This window comes from Silurus aristotelis (assembly GCF_946808225.1).
Source record: "Silurus aristotelis genome assembly, chromosome: 13".
Taxonomy (NCBI): domain Eukaryota; kingdom Metazoa; phylum Chordata; class Actinopteri; order Siluriformes; family Siluridae; genus Silurus; species Silurus aristotelis.
In genome coordinates this window covers 2,822,352-2,845,282 of record NC_139586.1, presented here as the reverse complement: position 1 = coordinate 2,845,282, position 22,931 = coordinate 2,822,352, and the positions used below count along the sequence as shown (strand labels likewise).

General features: G+C 40.8%; 3 protein-coding genes and 1 long non-coding RNA gene across 4 annotated transcripts; 2 read left to right on the top strand and 2 right to left on the bottom strand.

Annotated features, from left to right (window-relative positions):
• Positions 1 to 530: 530 nt before the first annotated feature.
• fam43a (family with sequence similarity 43 member A) lies at positions 531 to 2,432 on the bottom strand (the record flags this gene model as incomplete). The annotated part of the gene is made up of 1 exon (XM_083557804.1): positions 531 to 2,432. The coding sequence occupies one exon, from the start codon at positions 2,430 to 2,432 to the stop codon at positions 1,395 to 1,397; it is 1,038 nt and encodes a 345-aa protein (XP_083413930.1). The 3' UTR covers positions 531 to 1,394.
• On the top strand, positions 1,379 to 12,475 carry lsg1 (large 60S subunit nuclear export GTPase 1). The gene is made up of 15 exons (XM_083557777.1): positions 1,379 to 2,714; positions 4,452 to 4,644; positions 5,418 to 5,544; positions 5,631 to 5,751; positions 8,352 to 8,438; positions 8,531 to 8,617; positions 9,085 to 9,145; positions 9,257 to 9,433; positions 9,914 to 10,261; positions 10,334 to 10,435; positions 10,793 to 10,936; positions 11,056 to 11,179; positions 11,263 to 11,342; positions 11,418 to 11,588; positions 11,653 to 12,475. The coding sequence occupies exons 2-15, from the start codon at positions 4,543 to 4,545 to the stop codon at positions 11,830 to 11,832; spliced, it is 1,911 nt and encodes a 636-aa protein (XP_083413903.1). The 5' UTR covers positions 1,379 to 2,714; positions 4,452 to 4,542; the 3' UTR covers positions 11,833 to 12,475.
• On the bottom strand, positions 12,087 to 14,525 carry LOC310735205. The gene is made up of 2 exons (XR_014536245.1): positions 14,411 to 14,525; positions 12,087 to 12,791 (listed from the first exon to the last, which is right to left on the bottom strand). It is a non-coding gene; the product is annotated as an uncharacterized lncRNA (long non-coding RNA).
• tmem44 (transmembrane protein 44) lies at positions 13,760 to 22,331 on the top strand. Its single transcript, XM_083557794.1, has 9 exons — positions 13,760 to 14,135; positions 14,220 to 14,337; positions 14,432 to 14,522; positions 15,400 to 15,566; positions 15,720 to 15,806; positions 15,893 to 16,063; positions 16,918 to 17,121; positions 17,331 to 17,474; positions 22,063 to 22,331. Exons 1-9 carry the CDS (start codon positions 14,002 to 14,004, stop codon positions 22,246 to 22,248), a joined length of 1,302 nt encoding a protein of 433 aa, XP_083413920.1. The 5' UTR covers positions 13,760 to 14,001; the 3' UTR covers positions 22,249 to 22,331.
• Positions 22,332 to 22,931: the final 600 nt, after the last annotated feature.

Here is a 22,931-nt window from a genome sequence, read left to right as displayed (position 1 = left end):
AAACACCCTCCGAAATCTAGCAAAACACCTTCTCAGAAGATTACTAGAAGAGCAAATGGGGGCTGAATGTGGAATTGGACATGCAAACCTAATGCTCAGGTGTCCTCAAACTTTTGTGGACCTCTTCTAATGAACAGTCGTGAGATTTATGCTTCTGATAGATCACTTGAAGATCACTCACTGCTTATTATGATGGCTCCATATAGACAAAGTGATAGAAGTATAATGAATGAACATCTAGGGGGTCACCTAGATTAGTCTGGTCCCTCTCAGGGTTTATATCAGGGAGTTTTTCCCTCAACACCGTCATGGTTCACCTAGTCATTTCTATCTCAATTTGCTTATGGACAAAAGTATTTGGAGACCCGACTGAAGAAACGTGGAGTCATTACATTTTTCATGAACAGTTCAAATTAACGATAAATGAATCAGAATTCCGTGTTCATCTGAAAAATCATGGATCATCCTTCAAACAAATTCCCTAATGCTCATTGGTTAGTAGATTTGGATGAATAGACAAACGAAGGGTCTGGAATTGTTTTTTTTATTTTCGCTCATTTTCCATGATACACAAAAACAATTCACATAAAACTCTTTTTTCTTCTCTTTTTTCTTTTTAAAAATAGTACACATTTCGGCTATTTACATCTCAATACGTTATTTTCTTTTCTCTTTTGCACAGCAAAGATAAGAACATAGATTTTTTTTGTTTTGTGTGTAAGAACATTAAAAAAAAACAATGGAAAAATGTTGTATACAGGATCATTAACATAACGAAGTCGATACACAACACACAAGTGTGGAACAGGAAACAGAGGGTCCTGAAGGTATAGTGATATCTGGGGACGATTAGGAGTTCTTTAAAGATTTCGAGATTTTTTTTACGATCTTGAACGTAACTTTTTTGATCGAGGCCGAAAAATCGGTTCTCCTCGTCCCAGCTTGGCCTGAGGTTGAGTGGCACGTCTGGTTCTTCTCCCTACAACCAGGGTTCCATCGGAATGTCCAGATAAAACACAAAGCCACCAAATAAACCCGGCACAAACACCCAGATCATTCTGGAACGCATCACGACCTGGATTTCATGCAGAAGTCCTTCGTTTTGCATTCTCCAAGGTTTCAAAAAATCAGAGTATTTCCTTTTTTTTTTCTTCTCCTTTTTTAAATTCTGTGCATTATTTCTAAAGTAAAGATTAAGGTGCTTTACTCGTTTTCTTACAGCATTTCTTTTTATTTTCTGTGTTTTTATGGCATCGTTCTGGTTGATTTTGTTCACACTCCTTGGATGCAAAGTAAGAAAGGATGACTTTTAGAAACATGGCTTCTTCATGCAAAAAAAAAAAAAAAAAAAAAAGTCAAAAGATTCTGCCGACAAGTGAAACGCACAAGAACCATCAGCCGACCTCAGGCGTTTTGCGCGCGTCGGCATCGCCGGGCACGACCCCGGGTTCGTGGCTGCTCTCCAGGGACGACTCGCTGCTTGTGCTCTCCCCAGAAAGAAGTCTGGTCACCCTGAGGTCGGCTTTTAGAGTCCGCACGTCGTTCCCGATGCCCATCTCACCCAGATCATTGATGAGCTGGCACAGTAAGGGTTTCTCTGCGCGCTCGTCATCCGTATCCAGCACGTCCTCGCACTCGAACTGAGTGGCTTTCTCTTCGGCTTCCTCGCCGAGCAGGTCCTCGGTGATGGAGCCGAGTTTGGGTGCGCTCCTGCTGCGCTCGACGGGGGGCTTGTAGCAGCACTGGGCGTTCAGGAGCTTGCGCAGCGGCACGAGAGGGATGGTCTGGTCGCCGATGAGCTGCTGCTGCTGGTGGCGCGCGTCGTCGCGGCGCTTGAGGCGCTTGAACTCGGCCAGCGCCGTTGCCGAAGTCTGGTAGAGGAGCAGCGCCATGGCTTTCGCCTTCTCAGGCCGCGACACGAGCACGGCGTGGCAGCGCAGCATCACCGCTTTGTGCTTCATCTCGTGCCGGTAGATCCAGGCGAAGACCCGGGGAAGGCGCGGATCCGCGACGCAGTATGTGATCCGGTGAAGGAGGTACAGGTGTCCGGGTCTGCGCGCTTGTTCGTCCGTGTGCACCATGCGCACCCCGTGCGAGCTCATCGTCAGCCGCATCTTCGTGCCGCTCTTCCCCATGTCGCTCTTGTTCCAGATCTTACTCACGGCCACGTCCGTGCAACCTTCGCCCTTCGACTGAATGGTCGTGGCGTTACCGAGGTACAGCACCGTGTACGTGGGGTCCTCGCTCGTGATTTTCAACTTTCTCCGCTTCGACTTGAACATGCTTCCGACCCGGTTCAGCGCGCTCTCCGGACACGCCTTGGCCAGCGTGGTGAGCGCTGAGTAGTTCAGACTCACCGTGTAGCCTTTGGGCTTCGACTGCTTGTCTTCCTCGATCAGCTCGAACTTGTTCTTCTTCCAAGGCAACATCATAAAGGCGGACGTGGTGTGTGACCAGGAGCGCTCAAAGCAACAGCAAGATCAACATCTACACCACCAGTAGCACCACTACCTCCACCAAAACACACACACGGACTGCTTAATGAAGTGGTGCATGTCTCACATGTCCTCACTTATCAGGAGAGACACACATGGAGACGCGCTGCTCTCTGGAACATTGTGCAGGAACTGTTAAGAAACTAACAGCAGAACGCGAACAGCGCCTGTACTTATACACCGGACTAAACCAACTCAGAGCTTCACGAGGGGGAGGGGGTGAGCGCGTGTGCGTGCGTGCGTGCGTGCGTGCGTGCGTGTGTGTGTGTGTGTGTGTGTGTGTGTGTGTGTGTGTGTGGAGCATCTGCTCCTGAATTTTTTTTATAGTTATAATGTTATTAATTCCTTTATCAATACCAAATAAAATACACCCCCCCCCGTGCTGAAGTGATTTATCTTTAATTTAAGATAGAAACCGAGTTTATTTATTTATTTATTTATTTATTATTTTGTTAACAAAAGGACAATTACATGGTATGATGTTATTATTATTATTATTATTATTATTATTATTATTATTATTATTATTATTAATATTATTATTATTATTATTATTATTATTATTGTTGTTGTTGTTGTTGTTATAATATTATTATTATTATTCTGCTTATGAAAAGTTCAACAATTCTTTTCTTTCTTTCTTTCTTTCTTTCTTGATTTGTTAAATTTTAAGCTTATTACGTTTATTTAGTAGTGCTTAATTTATATACATTTAAACCTCAAATGTGATCACGAGAAATTATTTATTTATTATTATTATTATTATTATTAGTATTATTAGTATTAGTATTAGTATTAGTATTATTATTATTATTACATTATACTGATTTTGAAAAAGTTCAACAATTCTTTTCTTTCTTTCATTATTTCGTTCTTTCTTTTTTTCTTTCTGTTGTTTATTTATTGATTTGTTTAATTTTAAGCTTATTGTGTTAATTTGGTAGTGCTTATTTTATATACATTTAAACCTTAAATGTGATCACGATAAAAATAATCTTTATGTGGGCCATTTAAATAAATTTATTTATTTATTTTATTTTATTTATTTATTTGTTTATTCATTTATTATTTTACAATAGTGGGAATAAGTAGATAATGCTGCCATCTGCTGGTGATATAAGGTAGTACAATAGCTCACGTGTGCGTCGTTCTGTGTAGTTTAGAGAGCTCTATTCAAACAGGATTACATTTACACGGGGTCTTTTTTTATTTTTATTTTTGCCTGTGTATATTTTTTCTGTCTTCCTACAGACCGAATCATCTACAGCTTTTCCTTAAAACTCTAAATACACATTATCATTATTTTTCTATTCAGATTTCACCTTATGTTGGTTTCTTTCCACCTAATAAGTAGAAGATGTATTAGCTATTTTATATTCCCCCCCTGGTGTGAATGTGTCTGTGTGGTGGTTGTTAAATCTGAATACAAATTGAACATAATTTGGAATATTTAGTAAGGAATATTCTTAATTAACAAAATATTCTTCACTCAACGCCAGTGGAAAGTAAATAATCGATAATAGGCTACAGGGGAAAAAATTCAGATGGAAATAGTTTGACTGATATATTATTTTTGTATTACATTTTTTTCTGGTTTTATTATTATTTTTTATTATACTTTTTAAAAAATCCGGAACCAAGTTCATGGAGTACGTTTCGATACGACACTTTTAAAACTAACACACTCGACTCAACCAAAATGATCTCTAAACGTTATTTCCCTATTTCAATAATGCTTTTGTTTATTTCGCCATTTTTATATTGAAAACAAAAAAAGGAAACAGGCCTCAAACGAGTCTCAGTCTTGTGTATTCTTCATTTGCGATGACTTTACCCTCTTCACCGTGTCAACATGGAACATTCCGCGTAACTTCCTTTAAGTTACAAATGACTTGTCGTTGCCTACATAGGCGGCCTACACTGAGGACTAAAGAACAGACTTTGTTGCCTTTGTAGGGGATTTGATTTCGAACACGGAGGTATTTGGGACTCGGTTACGCGCATGAGGCGGATGAGTGCCGGATGTTGAGGAAGTAGGAGAAGAAGTATGGGGAAGAAGAAGGGCCGCGGTGAAGGGAGCGGACTCGGGAGAGCGTTAATGAGGGAGAGGCTGAACGCAACCCGGGGACACCGAGGAACGGACACGTGGGTACGAAGATTAGCGCATCTCTTTCACCAGCTCCAGCGGTTTAGCCTGGTTAGGAGGGGGGGACACTACCGGGGAGCGGAGTAATAACACGTGCCGGGGCTCAGGACAGAGTGCTGCGATACTCAAACACTTCCAAATCTGGAGACGGGTTCTCTGTCCAGGGGTTCTCTGTCCAGGGGTTCTCTGTCCAGGGGTTCTCTGTCCAGGGGTTCTCTGTCCAGGGGTTCTCTGTCCAGGGGTTCTCTGTCCAGGGGTTCTCCTTCCAAAGACTAATTCCATAGTTCTTCTTCAATAGATCTTCTTCCATAGACTAATTCCATAGATCTCCTTCCATAGTTCTCCTTCCATAGTTCTCCTTCCATAGACTAATTCCAAAGTTCTCCACCAGTAGTTCTCCACCAGTAGTTCTCCACCAGTAGTTCTCCTCCAGTAGTTCTCCTCCAGTAGTTCTCCTCCAGTAGTTCTCCTCCAGTAGTTCTCATTCCATAGACGACTGCTGTTGTTATTTCACAGATTCCTTCTGTGGTTGTATTTCTCGTCTGATCTGTAATCAGGTTTTACTGCTGCCAGAAAACTCATAGTTCTTCCTCCATCAATTTCTTCCGTTGTTCCTCCTACATAGTCTAGTTCTAATTCCACACTTCTGTAAGTTCTCAGGGAGGTTCTCCACTGGCTCGCTCGCTCAGGGGGAATAAACCTATAAGCACTGAATGTCGTTCGTATTTGATCTCTGAAGCTCTGTGTCTCTCTGTGATCTCGTGTTCCTCCACCAGCTCCACACGAGCGAACTGAACGACGGCTACGACTGGGGCCGCCTGAACCTGCAGTCCGTAACGGAGCAGAGCTCTTTGGACGATTTCTTGGCCACAGCCGAACTCGCAGGCACTGAATTTACAGCAGGTAGGTTCTTCGGTAGGTTCCTTTCGCCCTCCAGGACGTCTGGGTGAAGTCTGGCGTCTCACAGGTTTTTTGCTCTCACATTTCAGAGAAGTTGAACATCAGATTCATCCCAGCTGAAGCCAGAAGTGAAGTGCTGACCCCTGAGGAGTCCAGGAGACTGAAGAAACTCCATGAGGACAACCGCCAGTTCCTGCGCATCCCACGGAGGTGATTAGATGTCTGCACGCCCTGCATATGGAGAAGTGTTGGAGTTGATGTAACCCTGTTTGACTGAGTTTTAAAGTTCACGCAGGATTTGGACTGCGTTATGTTCTGGTTATTCTGGTCATAAGAAACATCCTGGTATTTTTCAGCAACTTCTCCATTCAATCACAGGCTTTTACCAAGAAAGATCTTTTTATAGACTCCATCACTTCAGCAGTGTCAGTTTCATAACAACATCATCATCATCTTCATCAGTGCATGACTTCATATCATCATCATCATCAGTGCATGACTTCATATCATCTTCATCATCATCAGTGCATGACTTCATATCATCTTCATCATCATCAGTGCATGACTTCATATCATCATCATCATCAGTGCATGACTTCATACCATCATCATCATCAGTGCATGACTTCATATCATCTTCATCATCATCAGTGCATGACTTCATACCATCATCATCATCATCAGTGCATGACTTCATAACATCACTTTAGAGACTGTCTTTCTTTCTTTCCTTTTTCTCTTTCTTTCTTTTATTCTTTCGTTTTTTTTCTTCTTTCCTTTCTCTTTATTTTTTTCTTTCTTTTCTTTCTTTCTATATTTCTTTCTTTCTTTCTTTCCTTTTTTCTTTCTTTCATTTTTTTTCTTTCTTTCTTTCTTTCTTTCTTTCTTTCTTTCTTTCTTTCTTTCTTTCTTACTTTCCTTTTTCTCTTTCTGACTTACTTTCTTTCTTTCCTTTTTCTCTTTCTTTCTTTCTTTCTTTCTTTCTTTCTTTCTTTCTTTCTTTCTTTCTTTCTTTCTTTCCTTTATTTTCTTTCTTTCTGTCTTTCTTTCTTTTTCTCTTTTTCTTTTTTCTTTCCTTTTTTCTTTCCTTTTTCTCTTTCTTTCTTTTATTTTTTTGTTTTTCTTTCTTTCTTTCCTTTTTCTTTCTTACCTTTTTCTTTCTTTCTTTCCTTTTTCTTTGTTTCCTTTTTCTCTTTCTTTCTTTTCTTTCTTTCCTTTTTCTTTCTTTCCTTTTTCTCTTTATTTCTTTTCTTTTTTCCTTTTTCTCTTTCTTTTTTCTCCTTTCTTTCTTTTTTTCTTCCTTTCTTTCTTTTTTTTCTTCCTTTCTTTCTTTCTTTCTTTCTTTCTTTCTTTTGTTTTTTTCTTCTTCCCTTTTTCTCTTTCTTTCTATCTTTCTTTCTTTTCTTTCTTTCTGACTTTCTTTCCTTTTTCTCTTTCTTTCCTTTTTCTTTCTTTCTTTCTTTCTTTCTTTCTTTCTTTCTTTCTTATTATTTTTTTTCTTTCTTTTTCTGTGACTGTGTTCTTTCTTTCTTTCATTGTTCTTCTATAGTTCTTCTTTTGTTGTCATTCTTTTGTAGACTACTATCATAGCTGTTCTTCCATAAACGACTTCTGTTGTTCTTCTATAGTTCTTCAAATCAAATCAATTTCTTCTCCCATAGATTTTTTTCATAGATTCCATAGATCTCCTTCCGTAGAGCTGTTCTGTAGATCTCCTTCCGTAGAGCTGTTCTGTAGATCTCCTTCCGTAGAGCTGTTCTGTAGATCTCCTTCCGTAGAGCTGTTCTGTAGATCTCCTTCCGTAGAGCTGTTCTGTAGATCTCCTTCCGTAGAGCTGTTCTGTAGATCTCCTTCCGTAGAGCTGTTCTGTAGATCTCCTTCCGTAGAGCTGTTCTGTAGATCTCCTTCCGTAGAGCTGTTCTGTAGATCTCCTTCCGTAGAGCTGTTCTGTAGATCTCCTTCCGTAGAGCTGTTCTGTAGATCTCCTTCCGTAGAGCTGTTCTGTAGATCTCCTTCCGTAGAGCTGTTCTGTAGATCTCCTTCCGTAGAGCTGTTCTGTAGATCTCCTTCCGTAGAGCTGTTCTGTAGATCTCCTTCCGTAGAGCTGTTCTGTAGATCTCCTTCCGTAGAGCTGTTCTGTAGATCTCCTTCCGTAGAGCTGTTCTGTAGATCTCCTTCCGTAGAGCTGTTCTGTAGATCTCCTTCCGTAGAGCTGTTCTGTAGATCTCCTTCCGTAGAGCTGTTCTGTAGATCTCCTGCTGTAGTTCTTCTTACATCGAATGCTTTCATGGTTCTTTCCATAAACTATTTCATAGCTTTTTTTTTTTTTTTTTTTTTTTTGCTTTTTTTTTAAAATATACATAGACTTCCCTACTTCTTCAATAGACCTCCTCCACAGACCACTTCTGGAGTTCAATCTCCTTCCATAGATAATTCTATAGTTCTTACCTCGTCTATGTGGGAAACGAGTCTCTTTCTTTTCTTACTTGATTGTTCTTCTATATTTTCTTAGTTCTTACGTGGACCAGTTCCATGGTTCTTCTTAAAGTATTTTCCGTAGTTTCATAGCCGAGGCACCATGAATTCTAGCTGATGGAGTGAAATCTGAAGAACATAAGTTTGATTTATATGGAATTTTGATTATAACAGGATTGGACTGATTAGTGCTTGAAGTTGATCCCAAATATAAAACTTGTATATAAAATCAAAACCAGTAACAAAATAGAGGAGGTGTGTATAGAAGGTTATGCTAAGCTATGTATTATTCTTTTTCACACTCCTCCGTACCAACACGGTTTCTTCCTTTCCAGACCTCCATGGGACGAGAACACGAGCCCCGAGGTCCTCCAGCGAGCCGAAAGAGACGACTTCCTGACATGGAGACGAGAGCTGGCAAGGCGAGGGAGCTCATTGCTGCTGGAAATTTTTATTGAATTTCCAAATATTTTTTAACAATTTGATTAGATTTTTTTGCATGTTTTTGCTGTAGGCTGGAGGAGGAACAGAAGCTGATTCTTACCCCTTTTGAGAGGAACCTTGATTTTTGGCGACAGCTTTGGAGAGTAATCGAGAGGAGGTACTTCAGATAATATGATTTTAGCCATTTTGGAAATGTTGTATAGACAGACGTATTGGGACACCTGATTTTTCCAGGCATTCGTGGGGGAAAACAAACAAACCGGAAAAGTAGTTGAATTATGAAACTGTTTTTATTTATTAATAAACTACCCAATGTTTGCTGTCATAAAATACATTGAATTTTTTTATTTATTATTTACAAAGTTTCATGCCTTTAGTTTCCTCCCATGAACGTCAAGTGCATCTAAAAGAAAAAAAGAAAACGTTGCCACATACTGCCCCCTATTGTCGAACACTTGGAACTACAGCCGTAACCCTTAAAGTACTCACATCATTACCTGATTTTTATTTTTATTTTTTTATTAACACCCTTGTGTCTGAACGAGTGCAAATCTCTACAGATACACCACACAAAAACGTTTGGCCATATATTTTATATAAAAGCGATTTTTGTTCTCTCTCTAGTGACGTCGTGGTTCAAATTGTCGACGCCAGAAACCCTTTGCTGTTCCGATGTCCGGATCTAGTGCGTAAACCGCTCATCTTATTGTTTTACATTTCATTTCATTTCCATTTAATAGAATTTTCTATCGATTGTTTGAACACGCAACACGCTATTGCTTTAATCGCCCTTCAGGAGAAATACGTCACCGAGGTCTCCGGTCACAAGGTGAACATGCTGCTGTTAAACAAAGCGGATCTGCTGACCCGAGAGCAGCGTCGCGCCTGGGCCGAGTATTTCCAAAAAGAAGGCATCAGGGCAGTGTTCTGGTCCGCATTGGCCGAAGCACTCCGACTGGATGCTGAAGAAAAGGTGAGAAAGTTCAAATTAGTATTTTTGTTCTTATTTAATATGCATAATACGGAGCAAAGTTTTTCGGCCGCCTGACCTTTCCATATTTCGTCTCCATTTGATGTTATGAATAACTCTTCTGGGAAGACGTTCGATTTTTGAAGACGTTCGATTTTTGAGTGTGCATGTAGAGATTCGAGCTCATCCAGCCACAAGGGGGTTGTGATGGAGAGGAGGCCTGGGATGAACATCCTCATGGTCAGCACTCATCCCAAAGGCGTTTAATAGGGTTGAGGTCAGAGCTTTTTGTTGCAGGCCTTTTATGATCTTCCAACTCATGTGAACCATATCTTCATTGAATGTTCATTGGCATGCTGGAACCAGGTTTGGATCTCCTGGATCAAACGAGGGAGAAAATCAAATTGCGGAAGAACCGCACACGCCTGGAAAAGTCGGGTGTTCCGATACTTCCCTTTCATGATCTCTCATTTGGTGTTTAAGGGAGAAGATCTCGAGGAGCCGAGCGATACAGAAAGCAGAGATGCAGAGACGACGTCAGTTCCCCACGGCGCACCCGAGCCCTCGCAAGAAATGAGTCAAGAGGACAACGACGATGACGATGACGAATCAACGGCGAGTTTCGAGGACTGCACTTCCGAGGTAGACTGGCAAACCTGCTCAGAGCCATCAGGAGACGAAGAGGAGAACGAGAACGGGAGTGAGACTTCTTCGGATCGCGCGCCTTTCCGTAACTCGAGCCATCTGCTGCGCAAAGACGAACTGCTAGAAATTTTCAAAGCTGCGCATTCCGGCCCCAGGTGTAAGACGGGTCAACTCACAGTCGGGCTGGTAAGCTTGAATTTACACACACACACACTTTATTGATTTCATCAGCTTGACGCCATCTTTTCTCGGTTTAAGGTGGGCTATCCTAACGTGGGCAAAAGCTCCACCATCAACACCATCTTTAGGAATAAAAAAGTCTCCGTGTCGGCTACACCCGGACACACCAAGCACTTTCAGGTACGTTTTTTGTTTTTGGTTTCGTTTTTTTTAATAAACGCGCTCAGGAAAGACGCGTTGCCAAATCCAGGCACCAAACTCCTCTAATGGGGAGATGTGCCACAATATTTTGAAAGGTGCTTGTGGAGATTTGTGCTCATTTAGACACTGAATGCTAGAACAAGTTTGGGTCTCTTAGTTCAAGTGAACGGAAAATCGAATGCTTCCTCATCCAAAAGCATCCCATAATGTCAAGGGAAATTTTTACTCGATGCAGTACGTCGCGGATGCTGCCAGGATTTTATTTCATAAGTCATTAAAAAACCTTTGATGTCTACTAATCTCTATGCCATGTCTTTGTGTCTTGTGTGCTTGTAGACATTGTTTGTCGAGCCAGGCCTTTGCTTGTGTGACTGTCCTGGCTTAGTCATGCCTTCCTTCGTGTCCACCAAAGCTGAGATGATCTGTAGCGGGATTCTCCCCATTGACCAGATGCGAGACCACGTCCCGGCCACCTCTCTCATATCCTCTCTTCGACAAGGAGGCATCGTTCCCCTTTCACGGGGATTTCTGAAAGATTCAAAATGATTTGCATACATTTTATTTGTTTTACTCCGATCGAAACCCCTTAACATAAGCACGTTTGTCAGACAATTCCACGCGCTGTGCTGGAGGGAACCTACGGCATCAACATTGTCCGACCCAGAGAGGACGAAGAACCAGATCGACCTCCTACCTATGAAGAGCTGCTCTCTGCTTATGGATGTAGGTCAATAACTGCCAGACAATACAAGAGCATTATGTACAGAATTATGGCTCGGTGTCAACTTATAAACACGTCTTCACAGATATGAGGGGCTTCATGACGGCACACGGTCAGCCGGACCAATCCCGATCCGCGCGCTACGTCCTGAAAGACTACGTTAGCGTAAGTATTTGATCTCCCCCTCAGAGCGGGTTTGTCTTGTTCACAAAGTTAACGGCTTCGCACATTTGTTTGCAGGGGAAGCTGCTCTATTGCCATCCTCCTCCCTGCATCAGCGCTAAAGATTTCCAGCCCCAGCATTTGAAGTTTGTAGAGGAAACCGTCGCGAGCGGTCCGTCTGCGCGCACCAATAAACCTCCCAAGGTCAAACAGATCGAAAACACCGTCGATAAAACCTTCTTTCACCAGGTAAGGAATCATCCGTGAACCTTTTTTTTTTTTTGGAGAAATACTTCAGCTTCTCGTTCGATAGGAAAACGTCCGGGCCCTGACGAAAGGCGTGCAGACGGTGATGGGATACAAACCCGGGAGCGGACCGCAATCGCAGGGCAAAGAGGCCGCAGAACAGCAAACCGGGAAGCCGTGGAAAAAGCACGGCAACAGGAACAAGAAGGAGAAAGTGAGGAGGCTCAACAAGCACCTGGACGCTTGAAGTTCGTAGTTCCAACATGACCTTCATCTTTCTGCTTCATCCAAGATGATTTTGTGTTCATGCCACATTTTAATAATAAATCTATTCATATATTTATGGACTGTAAATCCTAAATATATGTTGTTTAAGAAGTGCAGTCACAGATGCGAGGTCATGTGGGTCACTTGGAGAAGATCGGCTCGTTTTAGTGACTCGGTTCTTTGAATCGCGTTCATCAAAATGAACGGCTCTTTTTTTTTTTTTTTTTTTTTAAGTTTGTTCCTTTGATCAGAAATAATAAAATGTTACACTTTTAATAAGCAGATCCCTTAATACGTCTACATTCGCCTCCAGTAGAACGAAGTGAACGAATCACTCTTTGAGACGACTCGTTTTTCTGAGTCACATTAAAGAGTCGTTCAAAAGGAGCGAATCGTTCATGAACAAAGCATCACTACTATGGGTTTTTTTTTTTTTTTTTACACCTCCCAAAAACATGGTGGATATACGCTGACATGGTGCCCCTCATTTTTCTGCCTCACACACACGATTCATGGCAACCCTGACTCGCTAACGTGCCCAGAGCATTTTCTTTTTTTTTTTTTGTAGATATTAAGTTTTTTTTTTTCTCACTACATATGAAATAAAATTAAGTTCCCAATTATTTTTTTGGTCAATTTAGTGTCTCTTGAATGCATATGATAAAAAGGAAATGGATAGTCCAGGTTAGAACCAGGTTATTATTTTTATTTACTTTTTTGCTTCAGCTACACCTGATTCATTTCATCTAGTGGTTTCCAACATTTCTTTTTTTGGTCAGTTAAACATCTTCAGCTTCAATGTTGTGCCTCTGTGAGGTAAATAATTGAACACCCATGGGCATCAACACGGAGTGGGTCTCCACAAGAGTTTGAGGTTCGGTTGTGGGAATTCTTTTGGCCGTGCTGATGGTAAGGAGGTGTGAAGTTCATACAACTTTCCTGTAAAAAAATAAATAAAGAATCCATCACAATTTGAATAATTTCCACTGCAAATACCATTAGAAACCATCACTTGTTACCTGTTAGATCCATTAGTAAATGATTTTCATTATGCAGTGTTTGTTTACATTCCTTAAATTATTATACCAGAGGGGAAATGTATTAAAAAATTTATATTTAATATGGTCCCTACTGGTGTCCATTAGAAACCAACCTCTGCTCTACAAGTTGCTAATGGTTATTGGTTTTCAGTGGTATAACACACACCACCAACAGAAGACAATAAATGGTTACACAATTCGAATTAAATTTGAAAACTAATAGAAATTCCCATTAAAACCATTTTTTTTATTATTATTATTATCTAAATGTGATCTACCAGTGACCAATCTCACACAGTTTCACCATTACAGTTTCCATTGGAAAACCAATACAATTTCCATTATAATCATTAAAAATAATTGCAAATCGTTATCTAAATGTGATCTATTGGTCCTTAATGGTATCAGATGTAACACCACCAATGCAACCAACAAATTAGCAGTAGAAACCCACAGATTACACCAGTACAATTTTTATTTAAGAAAAAATAAAATAAAAATAAATTTCTCTTGTGTTCTATTGGTTCTTAATGGTATCAGACATAACATGCTACCAATAAATATGCAGTAAAGGCCCACAAAATTACACCATTACATTTGAAAACCAATACAATTCCCAATAAAACCATTAGAATTGTTTTTAGCCTATAGATAATCTACAAGTGACCAAAGGTGTTCTATTGGTCTTTCAATTGGCAACAAAATGACCCGTAAAAACACACGTGATTACTCCATTACAGTTTCCATTTGAAAACCCAACACAATTCTATCCATTAAAACCAGTACAAATTCTCTAGGATGTCTGGTTTTCTTTCAGCAGGAAAGCCAAACTTTTTTTTTTTTTTTTTTTTACTAGGCACTTTGCTAAAGAAGACATTCCCAGTTCAAGTTTCAAGCTCGAGCGTTTCATTAATGCACGTGCATCGGTGTCTCGCGCGAGGGACATGCGGGCGAGCTGGTTGCACGTGAGAGCGACTTTTCCGTCATTCTGACACCTTGTACAGGTGGCGTGCGTCGAATGCGTGCACACGATTACCGAGAGAGCTCGAGCGCGTGTGTGTGTGTGTGAATGTTTTTTTTTTTTTTTTTTTTGGTGTGTGGGGGAAATTATGCTAAAAACTGACTTCCCCACCTCCTTTTCACGCTGGTGGAAAGAAGTCACGAGCTCTTTCTCATCCAATGTTGGCATTGCGACAGCTCTCTGCTTCACCTCTGCGTTATTCCTGCTCATGTCCTACTTCCTGTAAGTATCCCATTTAATCCTAGAGTGGAATTTTAGTAGATAATGTGTTCTTTAGGAGGTTTTGGCATTGTATCTTCTTTCCAGGCTCACCTGGAGCAGGTCTAAGACCACCAGAGATGCTGCAGTGTGTGTGTTGTACTCCCTGATTGGAGACCTGTGTCACCTGGCTGGAGCTTTTCTCTCTAATCAGACATTATTGCAGGTGATAAATAAGCAAAACAATCCATATCTAAATCTTAGATAACTTTTTTTATAGTTTAAAAAAATTTACAAACCATCTTGAATGTGTCTTCTAGTGTGGTATGGGTTCACTGATGGCCAGTTTGGATCTTTTGCGTTTCATTTCCATCACTTTGCCTCTTTGTTGCTGGTACTATTCCGCCACGGGTAAGATGGATCTGTTGTGTTCTCGCCATGTTCTTTGACTACCAAAGCAGTTTCTATTTGAAAACCGATACAATTCCCATTATAACCATTAAAACCATTCCATGTTCTCTACAAGTCACCAAAGGTGTTCTATTGTACCCAGTAATATAATATTCTAATATCCCCATTAAAACCATTAGAAATGGTGATCTACAAGTAATTGTTTATATTGGTCCTTAATGGTATCAGACACAACATGCCACTAGTGCAACCACCATATTACCAGTAAAGATCAACAGGGTTGCGCCAATACAGCTTGAAAAACCATTACAATTCCCATCCAAACCATTACAATTTCTCTTTCTTTTAAAATAATTTTAACTCTTATTATGGTTGTAGTGGTTATAAAGGGATTTGTATTGGTTTTATTGGAAACTGTAATGGTTCTTGGGGGTCTTCACAGGTAACTTGGTAGTGGCATGTTGCGTATTAAGGAACGATAGAATACCTTCGGAGTCCTAAGATCGACTTGTAGAGATAATGGTATCTATTGGACACCAGTAGGCACCATTAGAACATCATTTAGCATCCAGATTCCAGGTTTCTACAATGGTTTAATGGTTAAAAAGGATTAAATAATGTAAAAAAAAAACATACAGTGTAATAAAAACCATGTTTAATGGTGACCAGTTGGTTTGTAATGGTATATGTAGTGGAAACCCATTTGGATGTCTGGTAGATTTTTTGAGCAGGAAACCATGTGATTCTGGAACAGGTTTGGGCCTCGTAGTTCCAGCGAACTGAAAAGAACAAACAAAGACTAGACGATAGAGCTTCTAGGCAAAACGGAAGAAGGTCCACATGCGTTTTTGTCAGTGGTGTGTTTGTTTTGTTCAAGGAAGGAGAGCGAGACGGATAAGCCGAAGAAGGAGGCAGAACTTCCTTGTGCTTTGGTTGCTGTTTGGAGTGGGAGGATGTGTTTATTCTGATATACGTCTACGTCACACGCAAGCGGCCTCCTACGACTCGCCAACCAGCAGGAGGCTTCTCGGGGTCATTGTACACGTGAGTGACCTGATCCCCTCTTAACCCCCGGCACAACACGGGGTTTGCAGTGAAGCAGGCATCGGAGCAGTTTGCCCTCCGTAAGCATGTGAACATTTGACGACTTTAGACCTCGTGACAAAAGAGTGGTTTGTGTTGCTTTTTTGGGAATAGGATCCTATTGAACTACTTGGCTACGCTCTCGGTCTTCTAGCCTTCGCCATCAGCTGGACCTCCAGGATTCCGTTCTTTCTGAAAGCCGTGAGTAACCCCAACAAGCACCTTCGGTTTGAATCCTTTTTGTTGAACGTTTTAAAACGAATGTCTTGTCAATGGCCGTCCTGCAGAACAGAGGAGAGATGAGCAGTCCAATGCAAGTTACCTCAAGAGGTTTTAGCGCTTCGGCTGGAGCTCTTTACGCTGTAGCGATTCTGCTCTACGATCTGCGGCTGGAGCCTGTGGTCAAAGCGCTGCCGTGGATTCTCTCAGGAGCTTGCTGGGCCATTCTGGATGTCTCCGTATCCTTTTTTTCATAGTAGTACTGTGGAAGGCCATTGGGGCCAGCAAAGCATTCTTTGCTGGTCTAAATTCAGAAGCACTGACTTAACTTTTAATATATATTTTTTTTCTATGAATATGTATAAATGTATTTTATAGAATGTCCGTCCAATCATAATTCATTCCCTACGTCACATATTGCCAGCTGAGGGTTTTATCAGGTTTGAATGCATGCCGCTTGAATCTTTCGCTTTAACCAATCAGATTGCGATTCAGGTGCTCCGAGGTCATCTAGAGGGCGTCCAATCACGTCACTGTTTTCGCATCTTTTGATTTGACGGTCAGAGAGCGCACCAGTCAGACTCGCACAAATATATTTGTGTGGATTTAATTGCTGTTTATTTCGTCCCACAATGGCTGGAAGTCGATTTTTGTCGCACTTGCAAGGACATTCACTAGACGGACTTTTCAAGAAAAAGCCGGACGTCGAGAGGGACGGTCGGACAAATCGGTTGAACTTTTTAATGAAGCATTTATACTTTTGCGTTCACTTTCTTGCAGAATTTGCACAAAAACACGCAATTTTAAATTCCCAGGAAAAAAAACATAACACGTGAAAAAACACACATTTGATGAGGTTGATATCGATGCTTCCGCAAGAGACGATGTATTCGGGGCGGTGCAGCTGCGGCTACAGTGAAAGGAGACGTGTTGAATTTTGTTCACTGGATTTCTTGCTTCAGTAATGACTCATGCCCACTGCATGAGATTCCTGTCAGAGAAACGCAGTAGATCAGAGCGCTGCATCACGATCATGTCACTCGACCCATTTGTAATGACTCTTGTTGTCTTCTTTAACCGTCTGAACTTTCAGATTTTGCTCCTCACGTGTTATCGGATGTGCTCTAAACGGCAGTCGGTTGAAAGGTTGGATTCAGACACGCAGTCGCTTCTTGGCAGAGTAACGTACGGCCCGTCTCAAAGCCCTAAAGACAGACATATTTCCTGCAAGAGCAGATCATCAAAAATGCCTGACATGGGTCCTAATAGAAACTCTAACGTCCAGCCTATACGAAAGGTATGTTTGTGTTACATGATGATGAAGAAATCTATGCTCTCCTTTTAATGCTTTTTTTGCCTGAAGATAGAAACTGGCAGTTTTTGTAAATTCTGTGTGTGGGGGGGGGGGGTTTTCCCAAGTAGTGATTGAACTGTAAAAACGGATAACCAGCAGTGTATAGTGATATCCGCCTAAACTGTATGATGATGCATTTCCTGGTTTTCTAGGTTTGTTTAAAAGAGGTTACCATCACTCGGGAGAACTCTGCAGACAACCAGCCTCTGATAGGATCTGTGAAGGTGGTCAGGGTCGACGAGTGTTATTCCTCCGGCAGCGCTACAGATTCATCTTCCATTCGCTCCGAGCTGGAGGTGAGCAAAGGAATACATTTTTTTTATAAAAGAAATCCACCTAATCATAAGATTCTGGAAGTCTCCATTTGCTGTAAAAATCCATTTGCTCCAAAATTTTGGAGATTTGTGCTCATTAATGCAGGGTGATTGTAATGTTATCCCTCTCAAGCTCTTCCACTCCAATGCATCTTATTGGAGCTGGCTTTGTGCACAAGGGCATTGCCATGCTGGAACAGCTTTGGTAATTCAAGTGGAGGGAAAAGACGTAAAGACTCGTACATTATTGTGTAACAGTTTAGGGAAGAACCACATATGGCTGGAATAATCAGGTGCCCCAATGCTTTTGTTTCTATAGTTTATCATGCACATGCAGTGGCAGGTACAGGAGCAGGTGAAGCTGAGGCAGATGGTGGGTAAGGGGCGAATTCTTGGAAGGGAATAATGTGTAAGACAGATCGAGGCACTTGGAGTTCAAAATATATATTTTTCATACATTGTATGGGATCCCGATGCGAAAATTGTATTTTGAGATGTAACAGATTAATGATTTACTACATGCGTGTTTTTCAAGGCTTTTTGTATGAACTTTTATTGTGAGCCAGTAGGTGGCAGTAAAGTGTTTTACAGGTAAAAGATTGATACTGAATGATTCGACACTTATATACACACAAGGGTATTTATTTAATTATACACTATATGGACCAAAGTATTGGGACTTTTCCAGCTATATGTGGTTCTTCCCCAAACTCTTACCCCAAAGTTGGAGGCACATAATTGTATAGAGATGCATTTGGGTGCGGTGGCATGATATTTGCCCTTCACTTGCACTAGGAGACCTAAACCTGTTCCAGCATGGCAATGTCCCTGTGCACGAATCCAGCTCCTTGAAGATTTTGTGTACATAATTTGGAGTGGAAGATCTGCTATAGAGCTCTGACCCCGTCCCAAAGCACATACCAATCTTATCCTATAGTCAGGATTCTACGAATTTTTATTTATATAGTGTCTCAGGGATCATGTATGACCAACACACCAACACAAACACAATGACCATAACACAAAATAGCACTATGTTTTGAATGAATTTTTCCGTCCTATTGTTGTGTGTTTATTTAAGACAAAAACCCGGCGATGATGAAATGTATTCATTATGCTCTCTCTATTAAAGCTAAACACTTTAAAATTAGTGCACCCCAATGAGCCAGAATGAAGGGGATGCAGGAGGTGAAACGATGCCTACAAGGGAATGTAGATGGAAACTCTGAAAACAATGCACATTTATTAGTTCGCCACATCCAGACCCGGTTTCTCTCTTTTTCTCATTTCTCCTTTTTTGACACACTAATGGTTGTCTTTTTTTTTTCTTAGACATTTTTCTCGAGCCAATCTCTTTCCTTATCGTGTGTGTTGTCATCTGACCATTTCCTTTTTGGGGTTCCTTTGGCAATGTAGTGTGTGTGTGTGTGTGTGTGTGTGTGTGTGTGTGTCTCTATCTATCTATATATCTATATATATAGTTTACATCATGACTAGCTTCAACAGGCATTCCTGTTGTCTTGGTCAGTCAGCTTGTCACGCTACAGAGAAACCATAATGAATAAAACCCTCTGTCCAGAAAACTCCATATAACCCATATAACTAGAAGCTAATATGTTGGAGACCTACTCTGGGTTTTAGTAAAAAGAAAACCCATCCCAGACTTTGAACATCCCATGGAGAACCATTAAACCCATTATTACACAATGGATCATTATCCACCTTCTATTTTTTTTTTTTTCGCCTACAGCCTCAGAAACATTTAATTTCTCTGGTAACTTTGTTTTTACCACATACCACAAGTTAATGGAACGTTAATGTGCCTTTTGAACATTCCACCTCCACTCTTCTGGGAAGATGTTTCACTAGATTTTGGTTGTGGAGATCAGGTACAAGGGTGTTTAGTAAAGTCAGGTACTGATGTAGGAGGTGAGGAGGCCTGGGGTGGGGTGGGGTTTTAATTATCTTAAAGTCATGCTGGAACAGGTTTGGGTCTCCAAAAAGAATATAAATGGGTGGAAAAGTCAGGTGTCCCAATACTTTAGTCTCGGGTGAATGCTTTCGACAGTTCGACCTAACCCTGCTTTTCAGGGAAATTCTTCTCGTGGGCCATAGTTTCTGGCACAGACGAGCGGTTCCTCGGCTCCTCACTCTCACTCTTTAGAATGCCTGGTCATCGAGGATGTCATTTAAGCCCTAAAACAGAAGCGAGCTGCTCAAGGTGAAAACAATCGTACTTTGTTTTACGCGCTAAACAGGAAAACCTGTATAAGAGGCTGCATTTTTGGTGTCTCCTCCTACAACAATAAACTCGAGGTTGGCCTGGTAGATTTTGTTTTTTCTCAGACAGAGCACTACTGAGGGTGTATCACCCTTCAATAATTGAATAAGTCGACCCGAAATCGTACATCTAGCTCAAATTTTCACAAAAAAAGTTACATTTTACCGTTTGTACAAACAAAACAAAATGTTGCAAATGTAAAAAAAAATAAAGCAATCTTTGTGCAACCCTTGAATTGGGACTGATATAAACTCGTCGTATCATTAACCGATTTGTTGCCATTTAACTTGGTTATGTGAATCCTGGTCTCGAGCCAAATTTCCTGACCGGCACACAGCATGAAACTCTGAACTCGGCCCCATTGTGTTCAGGATTACGATCGGCGCTCCGATTCGGGCGCAACGGGGAAATGACTGGGAGGTCCGAAGGGATTTGGTTAAGCGCTTTGGCAGAGGTGCAGATATCATTGACATACACATTTGCATTTATTTCCTTCGCCTGAGGCCTTTTATACAAAGGATGCAACTGAGCATTTGAGAGATCGTATCGGTTGTATCATCTGCGCCTGATAGATAAGGCGTTACGCTGAAAGGGAAATTTTGTAGCCACATGACGGGCAAATCCATACGTGGTGCTTCCGCAAAAAAAGCCGCAAAGCTGAAAACACAAAATTGTACAGGATCCCATTGTATGCTGAAGCGTTACAGTTTCCCTTTACTGCAACTAAAAGGCTCAAACCTGTTCATGTTTGGAGTGAAGAACTCAAATGTTCTGCACAGAGCCCCTGATCTCCTCAACCCAACCCAACCTCAGCTTTTGGGATGACTGGAACACCAACTGAACCACAGACCCCCCTCAGTTCCTCATCAGTACCTGGTCTCACTACTGCTGAAAGCTCGTTCCTGAATTACGGTAGGGGTTTAACGGTACACGTATTTGTACCAAACAGTTTAGATACGGTGAAGTTTAAGGAGAAAATCCTTGAATGAATGAAGGATGGAAGGAACATTTGTTTAAGCATTCTGAAATAAGTAGAACCGTAACTAGATCATATTTAAAAAAAAAATTTAAAAACACACACACTTATATACACATCTGTATTACCCAAATGAGTAATTAAATGTTGTTGTTTTTTTATTGATTAAATCCATTTAATTTGTGCCAATTTATTCTCACTTAATTTTATCAGTTTAAAAAAGTGTGCATTAATTTGATTTATTCTATATGATATTCATATTTTTTTGTTTGAACCAAGCAGGCATTTTTTTGTCGTTCACAAACGTTAATAATAAACTGCGTTAATAAAAAAAAAAAAAAGTAAATTTTTTTTTGCTTGTTTTGCATTTTTTTCCTCACCTAACTTTATTGAAATTCAACCGAATCGTGACGTAAAAAAAAACGGAGTACGTACCGTTAAACCCTTAATTTACAGTATTCGGCCAAACTTACAATTATCTCATTTATACAGCTTGCGCAGTCGAGGGTTAATAGCCTTGCCCGAGTTCCCCGCAGTGGCACCACGGCGGTGCTGGGATTTGAACTCACGACCTTCCGATCAAAAGTCCAACACTTGAGCTACCATCTTACAAGAAATGATCACAAATCCCCAGAGCCACACCTCAACTTTTAATGCATAGACTTCACATTAGAGTGGAGGTCTTTATCGGAAATGGTGTTTCCTATAGCTATAAATAAACTCCTCTATATCAAAGTGCTAATTCGACCCCCACATCCACGCACCAAAATCTAGTAGAAAGATTTCACGAATAAAGTTTATGTTGAAAAATTACAATTGCTCAGGTTTAATGCCAACTTTATCTACGTGAACTTTGACTTGTGAATTGGAAAGCTTGCGCCTTATTGCAACATCTGACCTGGATTGGAATGCAGACGGGATATGCGTTTTAATTGTTAAATAACTGTACAAAGGTGGCTCATTGCTTAATATACGTAACATTTTTGCAAGTCATAGATAAAGATGAGCTCAGCCACAACAATTATTAGTTGGGACAGGATTGTGGCCTACCCACGTGTTCTAGGTATCATTTTGTGGTAATATTTTTTGGGCTTTTTTTTTTTTTGAGCCTGCTGGGATTTTCTACTTGGTGATCTTGGCACGTGTGGTGGTGTTTGTTGGCTGTTTTCATGCTTAGGGACGATCTGATTTGCCACTTTCTGGTTCCTCCAAAATATCTGCATGCAAGTTAAACGTCTTAACACGTTCAGGCTGTATGTCTGACTAAAAAGTCATAAATTCTAAATTCTTGCTTCTTCCTCTCATTCATGCAGTGGGATTTTGAAGAGACCCCCTCACAATGGAGTTTACCGAACCAAGACGGGCAAAAGATGGACGCGTTCCCTCTGCAGGAGTGGACGGTGGACCGGAGCTCAAAGTCTAATCCTGATCTGGATGAGAGAATAGTTTCAGAGTCACATGACCTAAACGCTCCGAGCCTTTCAGAAACCGTGAAATGATTCTGGATGCATCAAAGATGCCTCATGCTACCTGATCTTTTTGTTATTTAATATACCAGCTGTAATAAAAGAGAGTAAAAGTACATCACCGATGCTTGAATTTTTTTATTTCCATATTACACTGTCCTGTTTTCCTCACTCGAGATACGAAAACTTCATCATATTAATATATTAATACAAAAGTATGTATATATTCACCATATGGAACACAAGCAGAGAAAAGATGACGATCAGTAATGTCTCTGTTATCAGTCATGTTTACTTCGCTGACTTCCTCTGTCTCATCAACGTTCGCTCCGTACTTCTTGTTGCCTTTTGCCTTGCTTAGTGTTGCTTCGTAAAAACTGGCCTGTGGTGAAAACCAAAATAACGAGCCTGGTTTGAAAATGTAAGAAGTAAAAGTGAAAATAAATAGTGAAGTGCTGATACCAGAAATATCTGCTTAAGTACATTAACAAAGTGTTTGTACTTCATTACTTCCCTCCTCTGTCTGCTGGTATGCGGGTTCTGTCCTCAGGGGAAATGTTTTATTACTTCTGTTTGCCACACATGCCATCCTCCTACATGCCAGAGCAATGAAGAATGAGATCACATAAGTAGAGCAGACAAATACAGGGAGGTGTCTATTAAACTGCCCTCATAAAAAAACAACTCTGCCCTTTCACAGGCCTAATAGTTCAGTA